This window comes from Cryptomeria japonica, chromosome 2 (assembly GCF_030272615.1).
Source record: "Cryptomeria japonica chromosome 2, Sugi_1.0, whole genome shotgun sequence".
Classification (NCBI taxonomy): domain Eukaryota; kingdom Viridiplantae; phylum Streptophyta; class Pinopsida; order Cupressales; family Cupressaceae; genus Cryptomeria; species Cryptomeria japonica.
Window position 1 is genome coordinate 475,728,079 of NC_081406.1, and position 25,603 is coordinate 475,753,681.

Sequence of the window (25,603 nt, forward strand, 5' to 3'; positions counted from 1 at the left end):
CTGGAGAACTGGGATGCAAACCCCAGGGCTTGGATATTGGGACGCAAACCCCAATAGAAGGTTTCAGCAACTTCATTTGGTTTCAGACTTTGATTGGAGTGCAAGTTTAGCATTGGAAGAGCTTTGGCTTTGGACATTGGGTATATTGCTTGGCACGTGGGAGTTCCTTGGCTGCCTGGACGTGACTGCAGCAGCCGTACGACCTCCTTCCAGTTGGCACGTGGGTTGCTGATTGGTATTCATCAGCCATCTCTTTTCATTGTGCGTGGATTGTCTTACTTGCAGCCGACAACATTATTTTGGTTGGTAGATACTTTGCTGGCATATCATTTATGTATTTTGCCTGGTACGATTTGTAGCTATTCTGGATTGGCTGAATATTATATTATTGCACATTATTTTCCAGCCTATTTCATATTTGCTGCTGTTGTTATTCATTGTTTACCTATATCTGGAAAAATATAAACAAAAACAAAAGACAACCTTTCTGCAACTTCAGTCTCTCTCTGAAAGATCATTAATAAACAGGAAGAAATTATTTTAAAACAAATAATTAAAAATTACAGCCTGTCAGGTTAAAAGATCCATCAGGGATCTTTCAGTGGTATCAGAGCCTTGATCTTGCCAGCCTGTTGGGTGAAGATCAGTAGTTTGATTTTATATTGAAGCTTGGTTGCAGACCAAATTGGTCATCATGACAGGGTTGTCTAAGAATAAACAAACAGGGAAAAAATTTGAACAAATACCTTCAGGGAGTTCCAAACACTCTAAGGGTACGACTTCATCAACTAGTACAAAGAGGAGGACTCCTGCAAAGACATTGAATGACATAGTTATAAACAACTATGACAAGTATTGTTCCCTTCGGGAAAAGATATGTGACTGTTTTTCCTTCACACAATTCATGGGAATACTCGATGAAGAGGACTTGATGCTTTCGAGTCCACGTCATCAAGCAAGGAGGCAACATGAATCATTTGAGAACCAAGGAAGCAGTGGAGGAGCAAAAGAAATGATGTCTGCAAATGAGATTGGCAGAAAATTAGTTGATGACTTTGATAGCCAGGCAGATTTGATTGGTGGAAATAAAATCTCAGCATTAGGGAATAATTCATATGAGACTTCTACATCCTTGCAAGGTGTCTTACAGGTGGATTCTGTCGGAGAGTATGACAGTAGAAACAGCTCTGAAGGAATGAATGTTGAGTTACATGAAATAGATGCATTCTCTAGTGAATTAGTTGACTCTATTGTTGAGACCAATTCCATACATGAAGAAAAATCAGAGGTTAGCATGAATGAAACAACCCATCATAAATCAGATTTTGTGTACTTTGGGGCAGCAGATATAGAGCATTGCCAAAGGTTGAATGGAGATTGGTTAGATAGAGCTATGCAAGCAAAGATGCTTGCTACCCAAGCAAGACAACACTTGCAAGAGTTCAAGGAAAGATGCAATCAGCTTGATAATGCAGGAAGACAAAGACAGTCATACATTAGATCGTTATTTCTTTCAAGGGAAGAATGTGTAGATGAAGAGCTTACAAGGGAAAAGCTTCTTGAGGTAAGCCCACAAGAAGAGCATGTTACATTGTGTGAAGAAGAAAGGAGGTATGATTCAAGAAATTCAGTTTGGTCTAGTTTGCCTTATGAAGTCTATGACTTCCTTCTTTTACAGAGCTCCGTGAAGACTCAAAACTTTAATGTTGATATTTACACACTTGATGGACTAGCCACAAGTGACATATCCATTTGTGTGGAATGGAACATATTTCATTTCAAATTGGCGAATCATGCATCATCTACAATGAAAGGACAGTTATTAAGGTCACATGAGGCATTTTATCTTAAAGAGCTTATTATGGAGTCCAAGAGATTGTCTACTAAGAAGATCTTGCATTTTGATAATGTTTGGTTTATTTTGCATACTACACCTTGGAGACAATTGGTAAGGAAAAGCATAGCAATCATGGAGGTGAAGGTATGGATTAGATTAAAGGCAGCTATGGAAGCTATAAATCCATGTTACTTGCAGCAGGGTACACTTCATAGGTCAACATTCATGAAAGGAGACCCTACCCTCAAGAACAATACAAGGAATGGAAATGAAGACACCTTGGGAAGGTTTGAACATAATTCTGATTTCCTAAATTGGGACATAAATATTTTGACTTCATATGGGCACAAATCCAAGAAGGATAGTGAAGACAACTATAGCATGGTTGACATTTATGAAAGGATAAATAAGCATGAGGTTGTGGTGGGAACTTCTATTTGCCCACAATCTGATTTTATAATAGCAGTTAGAGAAGAACACAAATCAGATTGTATGTTGATGTCTCACCTTTATGATGTTGACACTTTGCTTGAGTGTAATGATGTCCTAATCTCAAGTCTTGATATGTTACTTGATTGGACTGCCAAATGTATGCAAGTGTACTCTTGCATTGAAGTTTTCCAAGGTAATGGAAGAAAGGCTACAATCATTCCTAAGTCTATGATTAAGGACAGCAGCATCATCCTCTTTCAATTACATGAATTTGCAACTCCTATTCATGGAGCAAGTAGTGAAATTGAATTTGCAAATGTTGGTATACATGATACATTGGTTAATCATGGTTATTTTGATGATGTCTCTTCCAAGAGGACTGGATTTGTTTATATCAAAACAACAGTATTAAATCAGTCTGAAGAAGTTTGTGACGTACACTACTCCATACATAATGAGGAGCAAGGCTTATCTTATGCTGAGTTAGTAGTTGATGTTGACAGCAGTACTTCAGTTGAGACAAGAAAAATCAATAACACACCGACAATAGGCATATCAGCAGTGAACAAAGAGCCAAGGAAGCTAATGGTTATTGTTGAAGATGTGGCAGCCAAGAGTGTGTAGGTACAATTCAGTGTTGAAGACTTCAAAGGAAACACAAGGAAAGGTAATAACAGTGAGCTAGCAGCCCATACTCATGTAGAAGACAATGTTATCGAGTCATCTAATGTTGGCATTCAATTTTGGGAAGATAGACATGGGACAAGTCAAGAGTTGGTGATGTTTGATGATTCGAAAGAAAGTATAAAGGAGGAGCCCAAAATTCTGATTAGAGACAACAGTTGTGTACATTCTCATTCTCGAGAGTTTGCCACCTTGATACATGGAATAACAAATGAAGGATATTCTATAAGTGATAGCACTCAAAATGCTTGTGTTATTTTCAATAAAGAGGTACACGTAAGAGTTGATGACATGACACAAATACATGACAGTCATTCTGATTTTTATAACAGCAGTAAAATACCTTTTCTTTTTCAAGTTAATGCAAATTCTAAGCATGAAGAGATGAGTGCTAGAGATTCTACCATGGGGTTACACAAGGTGAATTCATGTTGTGCGATAAGCTTGATGATGCATCTCACCATGGGACTGATTTTATGCGCTTTGGAGCAGCTCAGATAGAACAGTCTGGAAGGTTGAATGAAGGGGGTCTAGAAAGAGCACGACAGGTTAAGTTGTTTTTTGTCCAGACAAGGCAGCACTTACAACAAATCAAGGAGCGCCACAAACGTTTAAATCAGGCAAGACAACAAAGAGTTGCATATCTTCGATCACAATTTCTTCCAAGAAAAGAAGACTTAGAGATTGAGCATAAGCAAAGTAAGTATGTTGATTGCAAACCAATTTTAGAGGAGTCACATATTGCATCATTGGATTTTCATGATGATCACAAATTTGAAGGATATGCAATCATGGATGAGCACAATGACTTTATGGATATCATTCGTAGTGGAATAGCCACCCAAGAAACAATTTTGTTTAGTGATAAGGGCATCTGCAATTCTTCTTTGGATGTGTCACAAATTTCATGTGATATGGCAGCTATGTGTTTGTTGGTTGGTGATTCAATCTTCCTTGACTCTCTGGTAGTTAGTGGCTGTCCTACTGCGATTTCCCATGCACTTGCAGATTTATCATGGTCTACATCAGTGCTTGAGTTGCATGGGAGTGTGAAGAGATATGACTACTTGATGGACATTGAGAACGAGATCGATATCCTTGGTTGGCATTGGTATAATAACATTTACAACCTCATTCATGATGCTGGTCTAAGTTATAACAATAGCTTATGGGGAGTTGAGAAGCTCAAACCTCGTTTTTACAGACCATATAGAGTTTTCAGGTGAGTTGGAGAGGTTGCTTATGAGGTTGAGTTACCACTTGGCAGTAAAATTCATAATGTGTTTCATGTGTCATGCCTGAAGAAGGCCCTGGGACAACATATTACAGCATCACCCGATTTGCCTCCCATGGATGAGGAAGGTAAATTGACTCTGGTTCTTGAGGAGATTCTTGAGGTGAGGGAACGACGGCTGAGAAACCGGGTGATTCGGGAGTATTTGGTACGCTGGAGGGGTCTTCCCATAGAGGATGCCACTTGGGAGGGTGAGTCTATTTTGCAGCATCCAGCTTTGTAGTTGCTTGTGGGCAAGCATCTCCGAGAGGGGAGGACTTTCATGTCCCCTCTTTAGCTCTGTCTAGCAGAGACATGTGAGTCAGCTTATTTTGGGGTCTTGTAGGCTGACAGTGGTGGATAGAGACTCAGTGAGGATATTCAGTGTTTGGGATTTGGTATTCTGGCAGTAGTGGACCAGTTTGGAGCAGTTCCTTAATTTTAGGAGGCATTTCCTTCTTTTGTGGAGGCTATTCCTACTATTTAGGAGGATTTGACAGTACCCACGGTTGGGTTACCATGAGACTATTCCTTGGGTTCAGTTTCAGGAGATTTGGGTATGTTTCCTAGATTCTAGGAGCATCCCTACATTTTAGGGACAAGATTGCTCGAGAATCCATGATTTCCGACAATAGTCACAGACAGGTGGCAAGCTCCGTTTCAGACTTGTGGAGTCAGATGAGCATTATATGGCTATTTGGGATATATTTTTAATATTTCCTAAGTTAGCGTCTTATTAATTAAATAAAGCTATTTATATAGCTAATTGGAGTAATAAGGGGATTTTGGCTTCTTCTGGTCAGGCAGGCCTATGTGTTATAGCTCGTTGGAAAGTGTTATAGCTCGTTGGAAAGGTCTTGAATTATTATAACTTATTTTCATCATCTGGAGACCTTCTGGCACCTTGAGTTTTGTTATTTGACGAAAGGGGTGTTTTTCCTATACATAAAGGCCTTTTTAATTAAGAATATGCCATTATTTAATAAAGGTAAAAGCATATTCTCCCTTTAGGGTTCGAGTAGCTTTGAGAGGGAGATAAAAGGAGATGTTGGCTCATTTTTTATGATCTTTTACATCTTCAAACTTGGCATTTGTGAATTTGCTCTGAGGAGCGATTTCTGGAGAACTGGGACGCAAACCCCAGGGCTTGGATATTGGGACGCAAACCCCAATAGAAGGTTTCAGCAACTTCATTTGGTTTCAGACTTTGATTGGAGTGCAAGTTCAGCATTGGAAGAGCTTTGGCTTTGGACATTGGGTATATTGCTTGGCACGTGGGAGTTCCTTGGCTGCCTGGACGTGATTGTAGCAGCCGTACGGCCTCCTTCCAGTTGGCACGTGGGTTGCTGATTGGTATTCATTAGCCATCTCTTTTCATTGTGCGTGGATGGTCTTTCTTGCAGCCGGCAACATTATTTTGGTGGGTAGATACTTTGCTGGCATATCATCTATGTATTTTGCCTGGTACGATTTGTAGCTATTCTGGATTGGCTGAATATTATATTATTGCACATTATTTTCCAGCCTATTTCATATTTGCTGCTGTTGTTATTCATTGTTTACCTATATCTGGAAAAATACAAACAAAAACAAAAGACACAACCTTTCTGCAACTTCTGTCTCTCTCTAAAAGATCATTTAGTAAACAGGAAGAAATTATTTTAAAACAAATAATTAAAAATTACAGCCTGTCAGCTTAAAAGATCCATCAGGGATCTTTCATAAGTTGATCACTCCTTTGCACCTTCTTGCCTATGCCTTGACACCTAAGTACTATAGCAATCAGTTTCTTGATAAACTAGGAAGGATTCCACCATGGAGAGATCTAGAAGTATCTAATGGGTACAAGGCAGCATTTCTTAGGCTATATCCCGATGATGATTTGCGAGATGTTGTTACAAATGAGTTCATAGAATTCGCAAATGGGAATGGTCTAAGTGTTGATGCACTTCGTCATAGATCCAAGAAGGATGCTCATAGCTGGTGGTACTTCCATGGCACATGCTTCCAACACCTACAACCCCTCGCTATAAAAGTTTTATCGCAAGTAAGTTTAATTAATTAAAATTTTAAATTTACAAGTTTTAGTTTATTCATAGTTTACTTTGTCTTCGTAGGTTGCTAGTAATTTTATTTTTATTAATGTATAACTTTAATTGTTTACTTTGTCTTCATAGGTTGCTAGTTCATCTGCTTTAGAAAGAAATTGGAGCACATACTCTTTCATCCACTCAGTAAAGCGCAATAGGCTGCTATCAAAAAGAGCAGAGAATTTAGTATATGTGCATTCGAACCTACGTCTTCTTTGACACAAACAACATGACTACACACAAGGGGAAACAAAGATGTGGGATATAGAGCCAGAGCATACTGATTTGGATGCTCCTGCTTCTCAGCTTCTTGCATTGACACTTGATGACTCGGAAATTGAACCAACTTATAGTGCAAGTGCAAGTGGCATTGGCTCATCTAATGTCAATGTCAATGAGGAGGAGGAGGAGGAGGAGGAGGAGGAGGAGGATGATGAATTAGATGATCCATTTGATGATTAAACTTTAAGTTTATGTTGTTGAAAGTTGAAACAATGATACTTGAATATTTTGTCATTTTGATATTAAACTTGATGTATATGATGCTATTATCAATTATGGTATGATCATGATGCTATGATTACAAGTTTATGTTTGTTTTGTTGTTTATATGATGCTATGTGACATGCAAATATTAATTCATGCTTATAGGCTTCACAAATATCAATATATATATATATAAAATTTACATGTTTTTGTACTAACGAACCCAAAAGAACCCAAACCCCTTTTCAAAATTTTGCTGTACCGGCGTACCGGGTTCTTCGAACCCGAACCGGAACCAGCAAAACTTGTTCGACCACACCATGGATCTGTGCCCTTCAGTTGTCCTTGTCCTTACATCATATGGGAACCCGCCTTGTATTTGTCCCTGTCATTGGGGACACCTGTCAAACTTGCCTTGCACATTTTTGGTTGTCCTTGAGTACCTCTCAAACCTACCTTGAAATTTTTTTGTTGTTTGTGAGTACCTCTCAAACCCGTGTAGGAAGAGAATGAGGTAATATGACCTACTCAGCATAAGATGGTGGCATTAGGAAATTATTCCAAGGAAAATGATAAATCCTAGAGATTTCCATCGAAGAGTCCTTGAACAAAGCTAAATCCCGCTGATAAGTTGTTCTTGCAGAACGTGAAATCCCACCCTTTATTGTCCTTGTACAACATGGATTTGCAACTTAGAATGTCTAGGAGTATATGTGATTTGCGTTCAAGGTAGTCCCTAACAACATCTAAAATGCGTTTTTCCTAGTCCTTGAACACATCTAAATCCATCCAACTTTGTCCTTGAGCACTGTGAATACACGTCCTCTATTTGTCCTTGACTAAGGTGAAAATGCACTCTTACTTATCTATGGACATATCTGAAACCCGACTTGTTGTTCTTGACTACTATGGAAGCCTGCCCAATTCCTTGTGCAAAGGGGAGATATGCCTACTTGTCATAGAACATGTGGAAAGCACAAACCACTTTGATTCTCATGGGAAATTCAACATAAACTAAGAATGCAAGATTTTCAATTTTAATTGTCTTAGCATCAATGTCTTGCATTTTAATCCAAGGTGTCTTCTCTTTCTTTTTCAAGATAGATGGAATGAAGGAGGAACATTGAAGGCTAGCGTTACAATATGAAGAGGAATATCTTAAGGAATCAAGACATTATAACTAGGATCACAATGCAAGGAGGAGGTTAAATATTGACAAGCGAAAGAAGGAACTAATCCAAAACAACGTCGAGGCCTCTCAAGATTACATCAATACGCAAGGAGGCATCAAGTGAGAAACACCTCGATGAAGCAAATTAAAGGATCAATGCAAAGAGGGATACCATTACAACTATCTTGAATTTCCTAGATAGCAACTTGTTATGGTTCACGGTGCTATGAAATAGTGTAAAAAAAAAGATATTATTTCTATATTATTTCTTGGGTTGAGAAGCAGAGGATTGTAAAACAAAGGGAGAGAACCTTGGAATGTATATATGGCATTTGTCTGTCTAAAACTATGAGAACACAAACAACGTACATCATCAAGGAGCCTATTGAAATGGTCCTTGTAGCCAAGCATTAGGTCAATGATGCTGAGACCGATATTTGAGGCACTTGATCACATACCTTGTACGAATTGCAAGCCTCCTCATCCACGGTATAGATGGGACCTATGATGAGGAAAGTGTTCTTTCTCCTATTCCTTAGGCAAACAGCTAATGATCTCTACTTGGCAAGAAAATCTGTCTTCCTTTATGTTGTCTTTTCCATTTAAAAATCATAAGTGGATTGTAATTTTGTTAATGACTAGTCTATTCTTGTTTTGTGTTTTGCTACAAATATGCTGCAATCATTTCTCCTACCACTCATTAAAATCTTGTGTAATTGTTCTTTTTGTGTTTGGTATGTTAGATTTGCCTATTTTGTTCAAAACAACCTCACCATGTAAACTTTGTTTATCAATATAATATACTCTATTTATGTTAGATATAAAAGGTGTAATGTTATTTTTTTTCAGTTAGGAATGATTCATATTTCGTATTGGGGTCGTTGATCAAAAGATATTTTGTAGATATATTCATTTTTAATTGCATTTATATTTTGCATGGTATATCCTTATTTTTAGGCACAAAAGAAAATATGGATATTGGACATGTTATTAAAGTGAAAAGATCTATTTTATGATATTGCATTAATAGATGCCTAACCTTCATCTTGTTATGAATCTACTTTCATATAGTGGAAGCCTTAGCAATGCCGAATCATTTCGGAAAGCAGCTGTTGATAGAGCACGTTCAGTCATTATTCTCGCTAGCAAAGATGATGGGTTTGTTATTTTAACCAATTATGCACAACTATTTCTTTGTATGCAACTATAAATGATAATATTTAATACTTTTCGTAGAGACACCACTTATTTAACTAGCTAAGGAGATATGAATGCTTTTTTGATTGTTTGTTTTGAGCAATCCTTTATGAGGTGCAAAATTTTTAAGGATTGAATTTATGATTGAAAATTTAGGTGGTAAATTTAATCCTTTTTACTCAATATCTTGTGGTTAAAGTAGTACCAATTAGGAAGGTCAAAATGAAGTAGTATTTAACTCTAGAAACAACCAATTACATGTTAGCATTTTAATTCACACCTTTCAGTTCAACACAAAATAAAACAAATGTATGGTAAAACCATTCTTCAAATTAGAAGGGAAGCTCCCTATAAATCAAATACTAATCTGAAATGGGACAATTTCTACTTGCAATTTACAAACTTTACAGTGTTTTTAGGGTTGATTTTATGTTCTAATGTACCTTGATAGCTCTCTAAGTAAGTTTGTCTATAATTGATTGAGTTGTGTTATCAACTTACTTTGTATAAGAGGTCAATTGTCAAGATCTTGGTTTGGGATGAGATGATTAAATAACAAGCAATGATCCTACTTGAATGAGTGAAACAATAACTGTAAAAATATAATATCTATCAAAGTCTAAATATGCTAATGATTATTGCAGTGTGGTATTCCTTCATAATGATTCTAAGGTTCTCATTCTGACTACTATTACTATGTCTGATTTTCTGATCTGTAAAGTGATTACACACAATGGTAAGAATGTAGAACTTGCTAATTACATAAAGAATTAGAAGACCCGATCTATGCAATTTTCTGATGGCTTTTTCTGAGTTACTTCTTTATGATCATGCAAGTGGAATTATCTGATCATTCCTTGAAGAATGGGGTCTTGTATTAATCACCTTCCCAAATAGTTTCTTTCTAAACATGTGATTATGTTGACAAAGTTTCTGTTAGATTGTCTCTTTTATCATGCATCCAAAGTCATGTAATTGGTGATGGACCCTCCAAATACAAGGCAGATCATTGGCTCCTATGAGCGCTCTGGATTTGAGTTTGAGTGATTGACAAAATACAAACTTTTCCATGCCATTGTGCAGTCTGACATCCTTGCATTTATTCCCTCCTAATGACTTTAAAGGAGGTGTCTGTTTGTTGTCGGGTAATTAAGCATTAAGGTAAATTGTGTTAGCATCGGTAGTTAACCCGTTGGTTGTCGGCAGTTGGCACCGAGTAACTGACCAGACTCCTTTATATTGTATTTGTTTCCAGTCTTTGGACATGCGATTGTAGTCGAACATATTGCTATCGTTGTATGTACTGGCTTATTATGAATCAATAGAATACTTGTGAGTTCCATATATTTTGTGTACTTCTGTCATTTATGCAATGTCTTAACCTGACACCCTACGTGGAAAACATTTGGCACCGTTGCCTGAGTAAAAACCTGGGAGCAACGGGGAGAAGGACGTACTACATGGCACACGGATAATGGGACAACCATTACCAGAAGGAACGAGTGACCCTGATAGAGAACCCAAAGAATTGTTCGAGGGGGAAAAGACACTCACGAAGGATTTCTCTTGCATCCTACAGGCGGCAATCGAAACACACGTACGGAGGGAAGCCACCGCCAAAGATGTCCCAGAAGATGCTATGTGGAGTTCGCTCGGAGTAAGCCTCGCTGTGAATCGGTTGATGAGCGAACTGCCTAACCTTTTGGCACAAGGATTTTTGGCTCTCCAGAACCGAAGGGAAGATATCTACCGAGAGAACCGACGACAGCAAATTCTACGGGAATTTAGGGAGTGCCAAGAAGATGAGTGCAATACATGAACTCTGACAGTCAGAGAGAATAAATAAGAACACCCCCATTGTAATGAGTATGTCAGTGACATACATTATGTACGAGGGATGAAGTAATAAAAGTTTTTTTGTTTTGTGTACATGGTGTGTGCTTGCTATGTACGGAAGTGATTTATGCCCAATATAATAAATAAGGACAAAAATAAAAAGATACAAAGTGACGAATGGGAAGTGGCGCAAAGAGCGTTGAATCTCAGACAACAGATAGAACGAAGGCGTAGGCTAAGGCAGCTTGCCGACGGACGACCGACCGAGGGGTTGCTCGAAGGGAACCCAGGAGGTGTCATGGAGGTTTGCGGAGGCAGAGATAGACGGAGAGAATTACACTCTCTACACTGTCGTAAGGTTGCCCGAAGGGAACCTAGAAGAAGTCACGGAGGGTGCCGAAGGAGAACTCTACAGTTCGCCAGAATACCACCGTAGGGTAAGAAGTCGCGAAGAGTTGGTGGAACAAACAAGGCGAAGTCTAAACCTGATCGACGCTACCAGAGACCTACTAAAGAACTTGTCCATTTCGGAGGACAACCGGAGGTAGACAACCAATAAGAGCGAGACGACCGAAGGTGCCGGGGGAGCACAAGGGTACCGTTCGGGAGACAATTTGTGCGGTTCAGGGTCAACAACTTTCTCCGGAGGATCCACGAGTGGAGGGTTAGGTGAAGGAGGCGGAGGCGGAGGATCATCGAGTACAAGCACACAAGGCACCGGAGGAGTGAGACCCAATGGAGGGATGGCAAGTAAACATAAATTGCCAAAGTTCACAGGGGACGGTAAGGAAGACCCCGTACGACACTGCCGTACATGTGAAACTATTTGGTCCGCCAACGGAGTGATGGACCAGGATGACTGGGTACAGCAGTTCCCAGCCACGGTACGCGGAGTTGCCATAGATTGGTACTCCGATGTTGACAAGCAAAAAGTGGCCACATGGGCCAATCTGCAGAAGGAATTCAAGGAGTTTTGGTTGCTCCGTGATGACAATGAAATCGTAGCCGAGATATACAGTACCAAACAAGGTACCAAGGAGACAGTACGGGCATACAGCTGTAGGCTGAAAGAATTGTTGGGTAAAATGGAAATCAAACTAGCAGATGGATTGAAGAAACGATGGTTCGTTGAAGGGTTGAAATCCTCCTTACGGAAGAAGATGAAAATTGTACCCTCGATGTCATATGACGATGCCTATAATAGGGCGATGGACCTGGAGAGCGAACACAAAACATCAAAGAAGAAGAAAAGTAATAAATCCTCATCCGATGATGACGAAGACTCTGCCGGGGAAAGCAGCAACGGTGGCCAATCAAGTAAAAAGGTGCACGCGCTCCAAAAGGATATGGAGCGAATGCTGAAGGAATTCAAAACCATGAAGGGGAGTACAAGTAAGACTGAAGAAAACAACGTGTGGTGTACGGAGTGTAGGAGTGATGGACACACCAAGGGGTCCTGCCCCAAGAAGGCTTTTTGCGACATTTGTCAGATTGCCGGACATTTGACAAAGGAATGTCCCTACAATATGAAAACCAGGAGCCAACAAGTTCTCTTCATGCAAGAGCAGCGGGCCGCCGGAACTTCGTAAACTGCCAACAATAATGCATCATCTGGTGGATACTGAAACAACCGGCGAGGGGGGAAGACTAATAATAACAATAATAATAGGAGCCGGATCCAATATGATGCGAAGGGACGGCCAATGATCCAGTGCCGAGCCTGCAATCAATGGGGCCACTTTGCCAAGGAATGCACCTCAGAAGAAACTCCACAAAAACTATGCAAATGGTGTGGGCCTGGAGACCACGATGATGGAACTTGCCCAAAGTCTCGAGTGAACCTGCTCAACATTGACAGGATGGAGGAACGGGTATTAGCAATCACACGGTCACAGGCGAAGAAGGCCACATACCCGAACCCTCGCACCGAGAAGCAGTGGGTGCTGGAGGCGAACGCTGAAGTGGCGAAGGAAATGTTGGCACAAGGGAACACTCAGGAAGCGGCAAGTACTTCCCGCTCTGAGGCTGAGGAAAATTTCCTGAATCAAATGCTGTAGATTGAAGTACCTGTGAAGATGAAGGACCTCATGGAAACGATGCCGCAATTACGTGCAACACTCCTACGTAAGGTGCAAGTAATTCCACAAAGTCGGGTGACCCGGAATACGGATGTTCCTGGTAGAACACCAACAGACCCATTGGTCCTGACACTATACAGTGGTCGACATCGGGCAGTGGTAGAAATGGGAATACTTGGCACCATTTTGATTGACACCATTGTCGACGGCAGGTTGGGAGTGAATGTGCTTCCCGAAGAAACCTGGAAGAAGCTTGGGAAGCCGACACTGTGGCCGTCAACCTTTAACTTACTGGGAGCGGATCAACATGGTATTAAACCTCTTGGAACGCTCATGGCGCAACAAGTGACCATTGGGACACAACCATTCATTCTCGACTTCGTGGTGATTTCGCTCGTGAAGAAAGGATACGACGCCATTCTTGGCAGAGGGTGGTTGGTGGCGGCCAGAGGAAATCACAACTGGAAGCATAACACACTGTCCATGGAGAAAGCCAGGCGAAAATTTATTATTGACTTGAAAACACAACTCGTGAGTGAAGAACTCGCATCAGAATCGAAATTGGACGGTGAGGGTGGAATTGGCGAAGGAAAGTACGAAAGGGAATCGGATGAGGAAGGCCTCTTGGGAATCCAAGGATGTTTGGAAGATGAGACCGATTCCCTTAATGGGCTCTTCCACTAGCAAATGGAAGACTACGAGCTGCTGTATGGGTGCAACATGTTGCAGGTTGAGGAGGAGCCGGATGAAAATGAATTTCCACCAGCGTACAGGGAATACACGGAAGGGGATGCTCCTGTCAACGAGGTACCAGCACATAGGTTTGACATGATGAAACCAATCCGGTATGAAGAGTCTGTAAAACCTACAAACCTCGGCACAGAAGCAGAGTTAAGGAACATCCTGGTTGGCGACGAGTGGAATCCAATCCTGAAAGCCATCGCGTTTAAAATATTCATGGAATACAAGGATTTATTTGCTTGGACGTACAAGGACCTCAAGGGGGTGCCGCCAGAACTGTGTGTACACCAAATTCCACTCGTACCTGGGGCCGTACCTGTACGAAAGAGGCCGTACAGAATGAATAAAAACTATGCTGTGAGAGTGAATGATGAAATCGAGCGTATGCTCAAAGCCGGGATTATTTTTAAAGTGCAGACCAACGAGTGGGTGTCGCCCATAGTGATATCCCTTAAAAAGGAGGCAAACCAGATCCGAATCTGCGTGGATTTCAGATGCCTTAACGCGGTCACCATAAAGGACCCGTTTCCAATACCATTTACGGATAACATCTTGGAGGAAGTGGCCGGTCATGAAATTTATTTATTTATGGATGGATTCTCTGGGTATAACTAGATATCCCAAAAAATGCAGGTTCATGGTGCCTCAAGGGAAGCTGTTAGGACACATAGTGTGTAAGGCTGGACTCAAGACTGACCTGGACAAGGTTCGGGTGATAGTGGAAATGGAGGCACCGACAGATGTCACGGGAGTCGAATCCTTCCTAGGACACATAGGGTATTACAGGCGGTTTATCAAAAATTTTGCTCAAGTATCCTGCCCTCTGGACAAGCTGACGAGAAGAGGTGAACGGTATGCATGGGGGATGACTCAGGAAGAAGCCTTCCAAGAACTGAAGTCACGGTTGGTAGGTGCGCCAATCCTGACATTTGAATTGGGACAAAGAGTTCCATGTACACATCGACGCATCAAATTTTGCCATATGGGCCACACTGGCGTAGGTCGGCGATCATGGGCTAGATCACCCGGTATACTTCGCGAGAAGACTCCCGTCAAAGGCGGAAAAAAACTATAGTACGATAGAGAGGGAAGCCCTAAGGATGGTGTACTCCGTCCAGAAGTTTAGACATTACTTATTGGCCACACCGTTCACATTCTATGTGGACCACCAGGCGTTAATGTACCTGGTGAATAAGCCAATCATTCAGGGGCGAATCAGTCGATGGCTACTGTTGCTGCCTGAGTTTACATTCAACATTATTGTACGACGTGGGAAAAGCCATGTGATAGCCGACCAACTATCTAGAATTAAGTCAGGGGAACCGGCAGAAGGAGTAAATGAAGACTTCCCAAACGCCCACTTATTCCGCATTGCTGTTCTACCTACCTGGTACATTGGGGAATATTTGTCGACGTCACAATTCCCTAGAGAGATGCCACTAGGGGAGCGAAGAAAGCTCGTACTAAGGAGTAAGACGTTTCAACTCATTAATGGCCTTTTGTATAAAATGGGACCTGACCAGGTCCTACGACGATGTGTCCTGGAGGAAGAAATTCAATGTGTTTTACGGGAAGCACATGAAGGCCCGGCAGGAGGGCACATGGGGCCCGACTCCACGGCCAGGAAAGTTCTATTGGCAGGGCTATGGTGGTCGACATTGCACAATGACACCCGGGAGTGGATGATGAGTTGTGACACATGCCAACGAGCGGGGAGGCTGCTGAAGAGGGATTTTATGCCCCTCAACCCGTCCAATGCCCAGGAACTGTTTGAACGATGGGGGCTGGATTTCATTGGACCTTTGAAAGCAAGTCGAGTCCGACGGTGCAGATACATCGTGGTTGTCAGAGAATACTTGACCAAGTGGGTCAAGGCACGGGCTCTGCCAGACAATTCGGCCGTCAGTACGGCAAGGTTTATCTACGAGCAAATCATTACACAGTACGGGATTCCAATCCAATTGACGAGTGACCGGGAAGGACATTTTGTCAATCACATAATCGGGTTGCTCACGACGGAGTTCAAGATATTCCACTCCTTATCAAGCCCCTACTATCCTCGGGCGAACAGGCAAGCCGAGGCGACAAACAAAATAATCATCTCTATGATTTACAAGTCTTGTGGAGTGGAGAAGGAAGATTGGGATGAATGCTTACCGTCAGTACTGTGGGCATACCAGACGACGTATAAGGTCACCACAGGACAGACCCCCTTCTAGTTAATGTTCGGGCAGGAAGCGGTGGTGCCAGTGGAATTCATGGTGCCGAGTCTTCGGATCACCATTGACAACAGACTAGGCGACATGGAGAGTCTCCGAGAGCGGTTGTACGCCTTGAACAAATTGGATGAGCAACGAATGATGGCTCAGTGGGCGACAGAGACGACACAGCAGAGGCGGAAAACGTGGCACGACAAACACCTGCGAAGAATGCAGTTTACTCCCGGACAACTTGTGCTGAAGTTTAATGGACGCAATGAAATAAAGCCTGGCAAGTTCAAGGTAAAGTGGTTGGGTCCATTTAAGGTTCACGAAGTCGGTGCGAACAGAGCCATTAAACTGTGGACGCTCGACGACAAGGAAATACCCGATACAGTCAACGACTCGAAATTAAAGGTGTACTAGGAATGACGGGAACGCCCAGACCGTGAAAATTGAAAAAAATTGAAACTTTTGAAGAAAAAAAAACAAAACATTTTTGATATTTCTTTTACAAGCAATGTTTTTAATTTTGGCAAATATTAAAATGGGACTTAGTCAGTGGAGACATGAAGGAAAATAAAGTGCGGCATACATTGGAAATGGCGAAATAATAGTCTTAATTTCGTACAGACTGGGGCCAGTGAGAAGGAAATTTCCGTACGGAAATCACTGCCAGGTCGACGAAATTACTTGTTAGTACGAAAATCATTGCCAGGTCGATGAAATTACTGGTTAGTACGGAAATCATTGCCAGGTCGACGGAATTACTTGTTAGTACTGAAATCATTGCCAGGTCGACAAAATTACTTGTTAGTACGGAATTACTAGTTTTAGTACGAAATTACTTGTTAGTACAAAATTACTAGTTTTGGTACGGAATTACTTGTTAGTACGAAAGAATTCCGTACGAAGTTGCAGAAGGACACCGTATGGACTCATGCATTTTAGTACGGAACAATTTCATACAGTTTTGTACGGACACAAGCGCCAAGAAAGAGAAAAAAAAATCCGTACAATTTCGTACGGTCATTGGTGTCAAAAAAGGCAAAAGGGCTGTATGATGGCAAATTAGTCCATCCGCAGGGAAAGAGAAAGGTCCGTACGCTTTTGAATTGACCGATGTTTTGATTGCCAGGTGCATATACACCATTTCATCCAGCACTATACATGAAGAGCGGAATCGACCATAGTACATGAGCATAATCAGGGAAAGAAGTCGAAACATCTTGCAACCGTACAAGAGAAAAATTTGCCACGCTGTACACACTAAGGCAGCCGTACAACCGTACCGGAATTGGCAAAAAAGATAGTTAGGACACTCGGAACGATTAGCATTTGAACCCCAGGAAACAAAATTCAGTCGATGGAGCAGACAAGTAGAAGGTTGAAGAAATTAGATTGGCGAAGGAGGCTATAGGAATCCCAGAGAGGATAACACGGAAAGGATTCAATGGGTGACCAACAGGATGCGAGCCGGGGGAAGGCCGTGGGGCAGGATGCACGAACACACAAAGTCACGCCAGACATTGTGACGTTTGAGGGACTAACTGGCAGTATGTGCAGACAATGGTGGGAAACGGCCCTAACCCCAGCCGACATTGAGGTCAAAGTAGCCCTTGCCAAAGCACGCGTCCAGGACGCAGTACAAATGCCCATCTTTTCTATTAAGGAATTTGAACCATGCTTGTGCACTATGATCAAAACCTATGATCCCAAGTTGCGTACGTCGTCATTTAAGTTTCAGCATATAGATATCATAGTTTCTTTCAATCCGAATGATTTCGAGAGGGTTTTTGGCATCCCGGATAAAGGGAGAAAGATTGACAAAAATGGAACGAAGATGTCCCAAGAACGGAAAACGCAACTGTTAAAAGAAATGTGCCGGGATGACTTGACGACAACCGACTGGGCAAGGATTCTAGCACGGCAGGGCAGAGGGTTAAAGAAAACATTCCTGAAACTTGGCATCTGGCAGTGCTTGCTCGATTTGATGCAGAGTCGATTAACTGGCGCAAGTAGGGCGTCTAATGCAGCGGTACCTATGATTGCACTGATGCAGGGCCTGAAGAAAGGTACGGTATATGATTGGGCGAGTTTGTTATCGGATAGAGCCCACGATTTCATGATGCTGAAGCACAAAGTTTTTTACATGCCGTACCATGCCATCGGGTTGTTTTTGGACTCCGTACGAGTACAGGTACCAGCCAATCTGAGAGGGTGGCAACCACGAGACTGCATTGATTCCTTACAGCTAACTATTTTCTATTGGACAAAGTTGGACGCACTCACGGTTGGTGGCGAGGGTCAGACCAACAGGAAGAGAAGAAGGTAGGTCCCGGTGGTGGTGTCGGTTAGTGACACTGGTTCAAGCCAGGCAGAGAGTAGTGCAGACGAGAGTGTGGAGTCCGAGAAGACATTGAGGTGTTCCGGAGGGGACACTACTTTCCGACTCTCGAAGCTGGCCGAAGTAGAGGTGGAGACAGGGACCCCTGGTACGGAAGAGGGCGGCTATGTAATGTCTTTTGTCTAGGTACCACGTGGAACCCGCGGGCTGCCAGCAGGGGGTGTGGCACGACATCCAGGAGAGGGGGTTCGGGCAAGGCAGTTGTTATTCACACCAGCATTCCTGCACGTTGACGGGGAATTGACACCACTTTCCTCGTCTGGGGTGATGACGGGAGTTCTTCCTGGGGTGGCCATTCCAGCATTCAGGTAGATGCATCCTTGACCTATAATGCAAACACCTGCAGTGACCACCACTCCTTGTATTCCAATGCGCTCACCTGTCACGGAACAGGAAATAGGGACGAAAGGCATGGGGTAGGCAAAGGATAGTGGGGAAGCAATGGAGGACACAGACACATGGTTGGAATAGTATGCCGCCCCACCCATAGTTCTGATAAAGCCACCACTTGCTACACCTCGCAATCCTACACAGGCTGAGGTAGTCGAGTTGGTGGAGCATCCTGCAGAGCTGGTTTTGCCCACTAGTGGCAAGGAGGAGATACCTTCACAGATGGGCCTTCAGGATGAAGGTGTAGGGAGGACCCAGCCTACTGCTGAAGCACAATTTTTTGCTGAGATGGAGGGGGCAGTTCAGCTGTTGGTAGCTTCCACAGTTGAGGAATCCATTGTTCAACCAACTTTGGAGAGCCTACGTGAGTTTGCTACTACAGGGGTAGGAGAGGCATTCCAGAGGTGCTTTGAGGCATGGGGATGGCCGACCATAGACCTACCTGAGATGAGAGTAGAGTGGCAGTGTTAGGAGGTGGCCGAAGAGAGTCGAGTGCAGACTTTGGTGAGACAGATTGAGCAGGCTGTGCAGGATGGCTATTACCGACTCCGGGAGGCTCAGATCCAGGCAGATAGAGCTGCGAAGCTGGCCGCTCGCGTCCCGTCATTGGAGACGGAGTTGGCCCAGCAGCAGGCCCAATAGTATGTCTGATTTTCTGATTTGTAAAGTGATTACACACAATGGTAAGAATGTAGAACTTGCTAATTACATAAAGAATTAGAAGACCTGATCTATGCAATTTTCTGATCGCTTTTTCTGAGTTACTTCTTTATGATCATGCGAGTGGAATTATCTGATCGTTCCTTAAAGAATGGGGTCTTGTATTAATCGCCTTCCCAAATGATTTCTTTCTAAACATGTGATTATGTTGATGCAGTTTCTGTTTGATTGTCTCTTTTATCATGCATCCAAAGCCATGTAATTGGTGATGGACCCTCCAAATACAAGGCAGATCGTTGGCTCCTATGATCGCTGTGGATTTGAGTTTGAGTAATTGACAAAATACAAACTTTTCCATGCCATTGTGCAGTCTGACGTCCTTGCATTTATTCCCTCCTAATGACTTTAAAGGAGGTGTCTGTTCATTGGGAATGGTTTCCTCAAACAGTCACATCCTTTTCTCTGTAACGTTTTCTAATATGAGCACTCAACTTAATATCTATAAATCATTTGTTTGCAAGTTTTAATTCCCTCATTGTTCAGCTCTCATAATTTAATACCATTTATGTATTCCCTCACGATGACTTAATGCTTGGTTGAGTGGATAGTAAACGGATCTCTTATTTTAGTGAGTCCTCAATATTATTTAATATCTTGGATGATGGTTAGCTTATAATAAGCTATTCTATATGATTTCATGGTGAAACGAGAAGATTTATTTCAGTCTTATCAAGGTTGCCATTCATAATAGATAATCGCCTCTTATCAAACTGGTCATTGTATTGATAATGTAAAGTAATTTAATGTAAAGGTATTCTTAATAAAATCACTGCTCTTTTGTCTTTGTTTTCTGTGACTCAGTCTACTATTTACTGGCCTTTGGCCTTTATTAAGTGATATGGTTATTAGTCTTCCCTGCTTGGAATTTGCTTGCCCACAAGCAATCTTAGACCTTCATGTTGATACCAGGGTCACATATGAGTCTGTAGAATGTTCCCACACATACTCCTTGTTTCATGCTAATGATTCTAATATCACAAAAGTTTGTCAAACTCTATCATACTATGAAGGAATTCATTTAATCTACCCATCATATAAATTCTTAGGTCCCTAGGTTTATGATTGTCTTGAATCTTATCATATGATTCTGGAATGGCTTCTTTATCCAACTCGAAAAGTGGATTATCGTAGGTCACATTAGCTTCAACCTCAAACACGGGATTATTAAAAGCTGAATGTTATCCTTCTTTCCAAAACCAAACCTATGTTTTGCCAAACTTTCATTATTTGATTTCTACGGACAATGGTTCGAGCAATAGGTCTCATCTATGTCCAATTCCTCAATCTCATCATTTCTTCTTTTGTTTTCTGGTGCCTTCAAGTGTTTAGTTACTACATCTTGATTCTCTGCTTGTAAGGTTTTATGAACATCTATCAAATTTTCCTTTTCATTCTTATATAATTCTAGTGCCTCATGACATTTAGCTGTCGATCTATTCTTGCTTAGTATCTTCAGTACCTCATCCTCTAAAGACTTCAATGCTATTTGTTGAGATCTTTGACTAGGTGAGTGTGGGTGTGGAACTCTTGATGTAGTACTTGAATCACAATACTTAGTCTGGAAACTCATCTCTTGTTCATCCAGTCTTAATAAGGTCACCATTCATAATACATAATGGCCTCTTATCAAATTGGTAATTGTATTGATAATATAAAGTAGTTTAATTTAAAGGTCTTAATAAAATTGGCACTCTTTTGTCTTTGTTTTCTTTGACTTGTTCTACGATTTAGTGGTCTTTGGCCTTTATTAAGCAATAGGGTTATTACATATGTTCATGTTGAATTTGAAAGGGTTGTCCGCAGATTTGGTCTTAGGGAACGATACCTCCCTTCGATCCGCATAATTGAGGAGGTGAAAGATCCTCTGAAGGGTTGCCTTGAGAGTGAGGAACATTCAGTTCTTCACATTGAGCTTATTGAGTTGTCATATTAGATTTGAGGTATTTGCATCAGACCTTCAGACTACCACGATTTTGCTCATTGGTCATGGTGAATGCATATTTTCATGTGTTTGAGGACAACGATCTCATCTAAGGAAAAGGGTGTAATGTCCCCACTTTGAAATAAAATTTAATAATAAATGATAATAATAAAATTAAAATATTTAAATTAAATTAAAATATAAAATAATATAATTAAATATGATTAATTAAAAATTAATAAAGTTAATGAAAAGTCAAAAGACATGAAATGAAAAGTTGTGACTCTCTCAAAAATGAGATATAAAAGGAAGAAGAGAACCTCATTTGAGAGGGGGAATAAATTGGGAAATGAGAAGTGCAGATCTGATTTAAATAACAAGTGCAGATCTGATTATCCCTTTCAAATGGTAGAAATAATGAAGAGTTGCACTCTTTCAAAGGGTGCTAATGGTGAAAGGGTATGTCTCTTGCCAAAGGGCATACATGATAAAGAGGTGTGACCTCTCCCTCAAATTGAGAGATATAAAGGAAAGGAATCAAAGCATCCACTAACATCACCATCGATCAGTCCAGATCAGAACTGTTGTTAGATCACAGTCCATATATATATATTTTTTTATATAATACTTATAGAAGGGGGTTGATTGTATTCTTTTGGTGGCATTATAATAACTAATTGACCGATCAAGTATTGCGAATTATATTGGATACTAACTAAATGATTAATGAATGTTAAGTGATCATTAGAAGGGGTGCGATTGTTATTATTATTTTTTTCCGAAAGGTCATGATGCAGGTTAAGGGAGGGCAGCGACCTTTCCAAGGGGTTGCTGCCACCAATAGACGTGGCTGGAAGTGCACAACTCTCCATCCACGATGGATGGGATAAATACCCCAGCAATTGTGGAAAAGGGGGGGAAGAAAGTAACACGGGAAGCCTACATTCTGTCACCAATATGATCAGCCAGAGATTCAAACTGTACGAACTCTGCTATTTCTTTCAGGAAGATAAGAAGATGCCCTTCCTAAAACCTTTTTGACAGTTAAGGAAGTATAACCTAGGACAGAATAAGAGCCATTTAGGAAGAGATAGTTTTGTCTCTTAATCGATTTAGTTAAGTTATAAATATATTGGAAATCGATTAATTACGGTTAAAACTGTCTTGAACCAAGTAGGGGACATTACAGAGGAATCCAGAGAGAGATTCATAGGGAATCTCTTAAGAGACAATATATATATTGTAGAGGTTAACCATATGCATATGTTAGAGATAGAGAAGTTTGAGCGGGGGTGGGATCTCTGCCAAGCTTTGAGAACATTAATGATTTCACTCATTAATAGAGATCCCAAATAGAGACCTTAGGAGGACGACATCCTGGGTTGCTCCTAACTGAGAAATATTTCTCAATAGAGGGTTGGGTCAATCCAGGTAAGGTCCAATTGAGTATTTATCTTTTTTTTATAGATAACAATAAATTTAGTTAGCATTATTTGTTAAATATGTAGAATAACGTATAGCATTCTTTCTTGTATAAATCGCACAAATAAATATATATGTTTAATTATCTTTCATATTGTTTGTATACTAACGTGTTTGCAGGACTTGAACGCCAAATAATCCAATCCCCAACAGGGAACATTAGAAAGGGCGATGCTATTTGATATATTTTAGAGGTGAATCGAATGGAGTTGTAGCTGGTAATCAGTCTGAAGTAGGTTATATATCTCCCACGATTTTTGTTCACTCATCATCATTGAGGCATCGAATCACATGATGGAGGACAAGTGATTCCATCTAGAGGGCAAGGCAATCTTCTTTGTGATGTTTGGAGAGAGTTTGGTGATAGAGTCGGCCATATATCAATACATAATCGGAATTGGACCTGTGTGTAGAGAACAGAGTATCAAAACTCGCAGCGAGTTAGGCGAATTTGCCGAGTTGGTGAGTCGAGCTGAGCTCGACGAGTTTTGACAACTCGTGACTTGGACTCAGACTCGGTGAGTTTTGCTCATAACTCGCCTGACTCGTGAGTCAAGCGAGTTATGGTAAAACTCGCTGAGTCCGAGCTCCAGGACTCGCGCCGCGGCATGTCAATGTTTTGACTTGCAAAAACAGAAAAAATAAAAGAGGAGGATAGAGAACGATCCAGTATAGGCACAACTGATGTTGATCATTGTGGCACCTCACAGGCGGAGACTATGAGTCAGGCGAGTTATGGTAAAACTCGCCGAGTCCGAGCTCCAGGACTCGCGCCGCGGCATGTCAATGTTTTGACTTGCAAAAATAGAAAAAATAAAAGAGGAGGATAGAGAACGATCCAGTATAGGCACAACTGATGTTGATCATTGTGGCACCTCACAGGCGGAGACTATGGCTACTTAGTCATCCAGGACCTACCTTAGACACCTTTGTAGGAGGCAGACCGACTACTCTGAGGTTGAGGCTGAGGCTGAGGCTGAGGCTGAGGATGAGCTAGAGCTTGAACCATAGACTTGTTTTTGTTTATAGTTACATACTAAGTCACAGGATACGACGATTTTCATGGATGAGGTTCGAATTTAATTGAATTTCAAACTTCTATTTAAAAAAATCGAATTTAATCGAATTTCAAACTTCTATTAAAAAAAATCGAATTTAATCGAATTTCCTCTATAAAGCACTACTATCTGCCTCTAAACACAACTCAGCTGGTCGTGGGTATTCTTTGTATATGCTTTGTATCTATTGGGTCATGGGTGTCTGCAACTGCTGGGTCGCCCTCGGATTTTCTCCAACAAGGGTCGCTATTCTGATAATTTATTAGAAGTATACATATATTTAAAAATAAACAAAATTATAGAAGGTGAATTTTATCCGAATTTTGTTTTGAATTTTTCCCTTGTCGAATTTCATCCGAATTTCATGGCTGTCAAATTCGAATTCAAATTCGAACCTTGTGACTTAGGTTACATATATGTTTGGGAACATTTGATGTCATGGATTTTATATACATTTGAAAACATTTATAACTCTATATATCTATGTTTTCTATTTCCTTCAGCTACAATTTACATTTCTACGCATGTGATGGATGTATGCTTATGTATGTGATCAAATTAGCTTCTATTTGATGATGTTATAGTGTCTTTGAGCTTTATTCAATAATGGGTGCATGAAAGAAGTTTTAAATCGTGAAAAAACTCTAAATTTGAAGGGTTTTTTTATTTTGCCGAGTCATTGCCAAGTCGTTGCTGAGTCATAGCCGAGTCATGAGTCGAGTCGGCCTTGCCGAGTCCGAGTCGAGTCCGAGTCTGGGAACTTTGGTAGAGAACCCCTTGATTTGGGACTTATCCTCATGATTTGGCATTGAGACACATCATTTGGTGAAGCGCTTTCCTCTAGGATTGAGTACGATCAGCTAGGAGGTGATTTGGAACAGTCATCTGCAGTCCACATTGACATCTCAGACATCACATATGCAGCAGCAGGGCCATACCATGGAGTAGTTCAATTGGGCACATTGGAGGTTCTTTGATCTTGGATATTGCTTGTTTCTTCATCGTCTCACTTAGGCGATTCATATCAGGTTCTTAGATATCACATTTTCATTGTATTTGCAGTAGTTTGCATGTATTGTTGGCTGCCATATATCTTCAGACAATCTGAAAATCAGTAATTAATTGTTAGGTGTTTGGGCACTTGTTGAGTGAATGTAATGAGCCTATTTGATTCATAAATAAAGGAGTTATAAGGCTGTCCCTCATTTAGACATTGTTATATGATGCTTGCCAACTGTTTGTCTTAATGACAGTCTGCTGTAATCTTTTATTTCTGCATACCATTCTATGCCATTGAATCAAAACATTAGGAATTATAGGTGCATTATTATCCTAGATCGCAGTTCTATGTTTTGCAAGACACCTTATTGTTAAAAACAAAGGTTATCATCCTAGATCGTAGTTCTATGTTTTGCAAGACACCTTATTGTTAAAAACAAAGGTTTATAATGTCTAGACAAGTCTGAAGTACTTTGAACCAGTCATATGCTAAGTATTTGACAAAATTCTCCAAGGGGTCAAAGTGTGAAATTTATACCAGAATTGGCGAGGATCTTTACATTCTATGGGCCATTCAGAGTCATCAGGAGAGTTGGTGTAGTG

General features: G+C 41.0%; 1 protein-coding gene across 9 annotated transcripts in view; it reads left to right on the top strand.

Annotated features, from left to right (window-relative positions):
* LOC131049033 (putative ion channel POLLUX-like 2) overlaps window positions 1–25,603 on the top strand; it is a 383,365-nt gene that overhangs the window by 192,620 nt on the left and 165,142 nt on the right. For all 9 annotated transcript variants that reach the window (XM_057983566.2, XM_057983498.2, XM_057983206.2 and 6 more), the window contains one exon: window positions 9,045–9,131. In XM_057983566.2, the coding sequence (XP_057839549.2) occupies window positions 9,045–9,131 (87 nt within the window). The remainder of the gene's footprint in view (window positions 1–9,044; window positions 9,132–25,603) is intronic.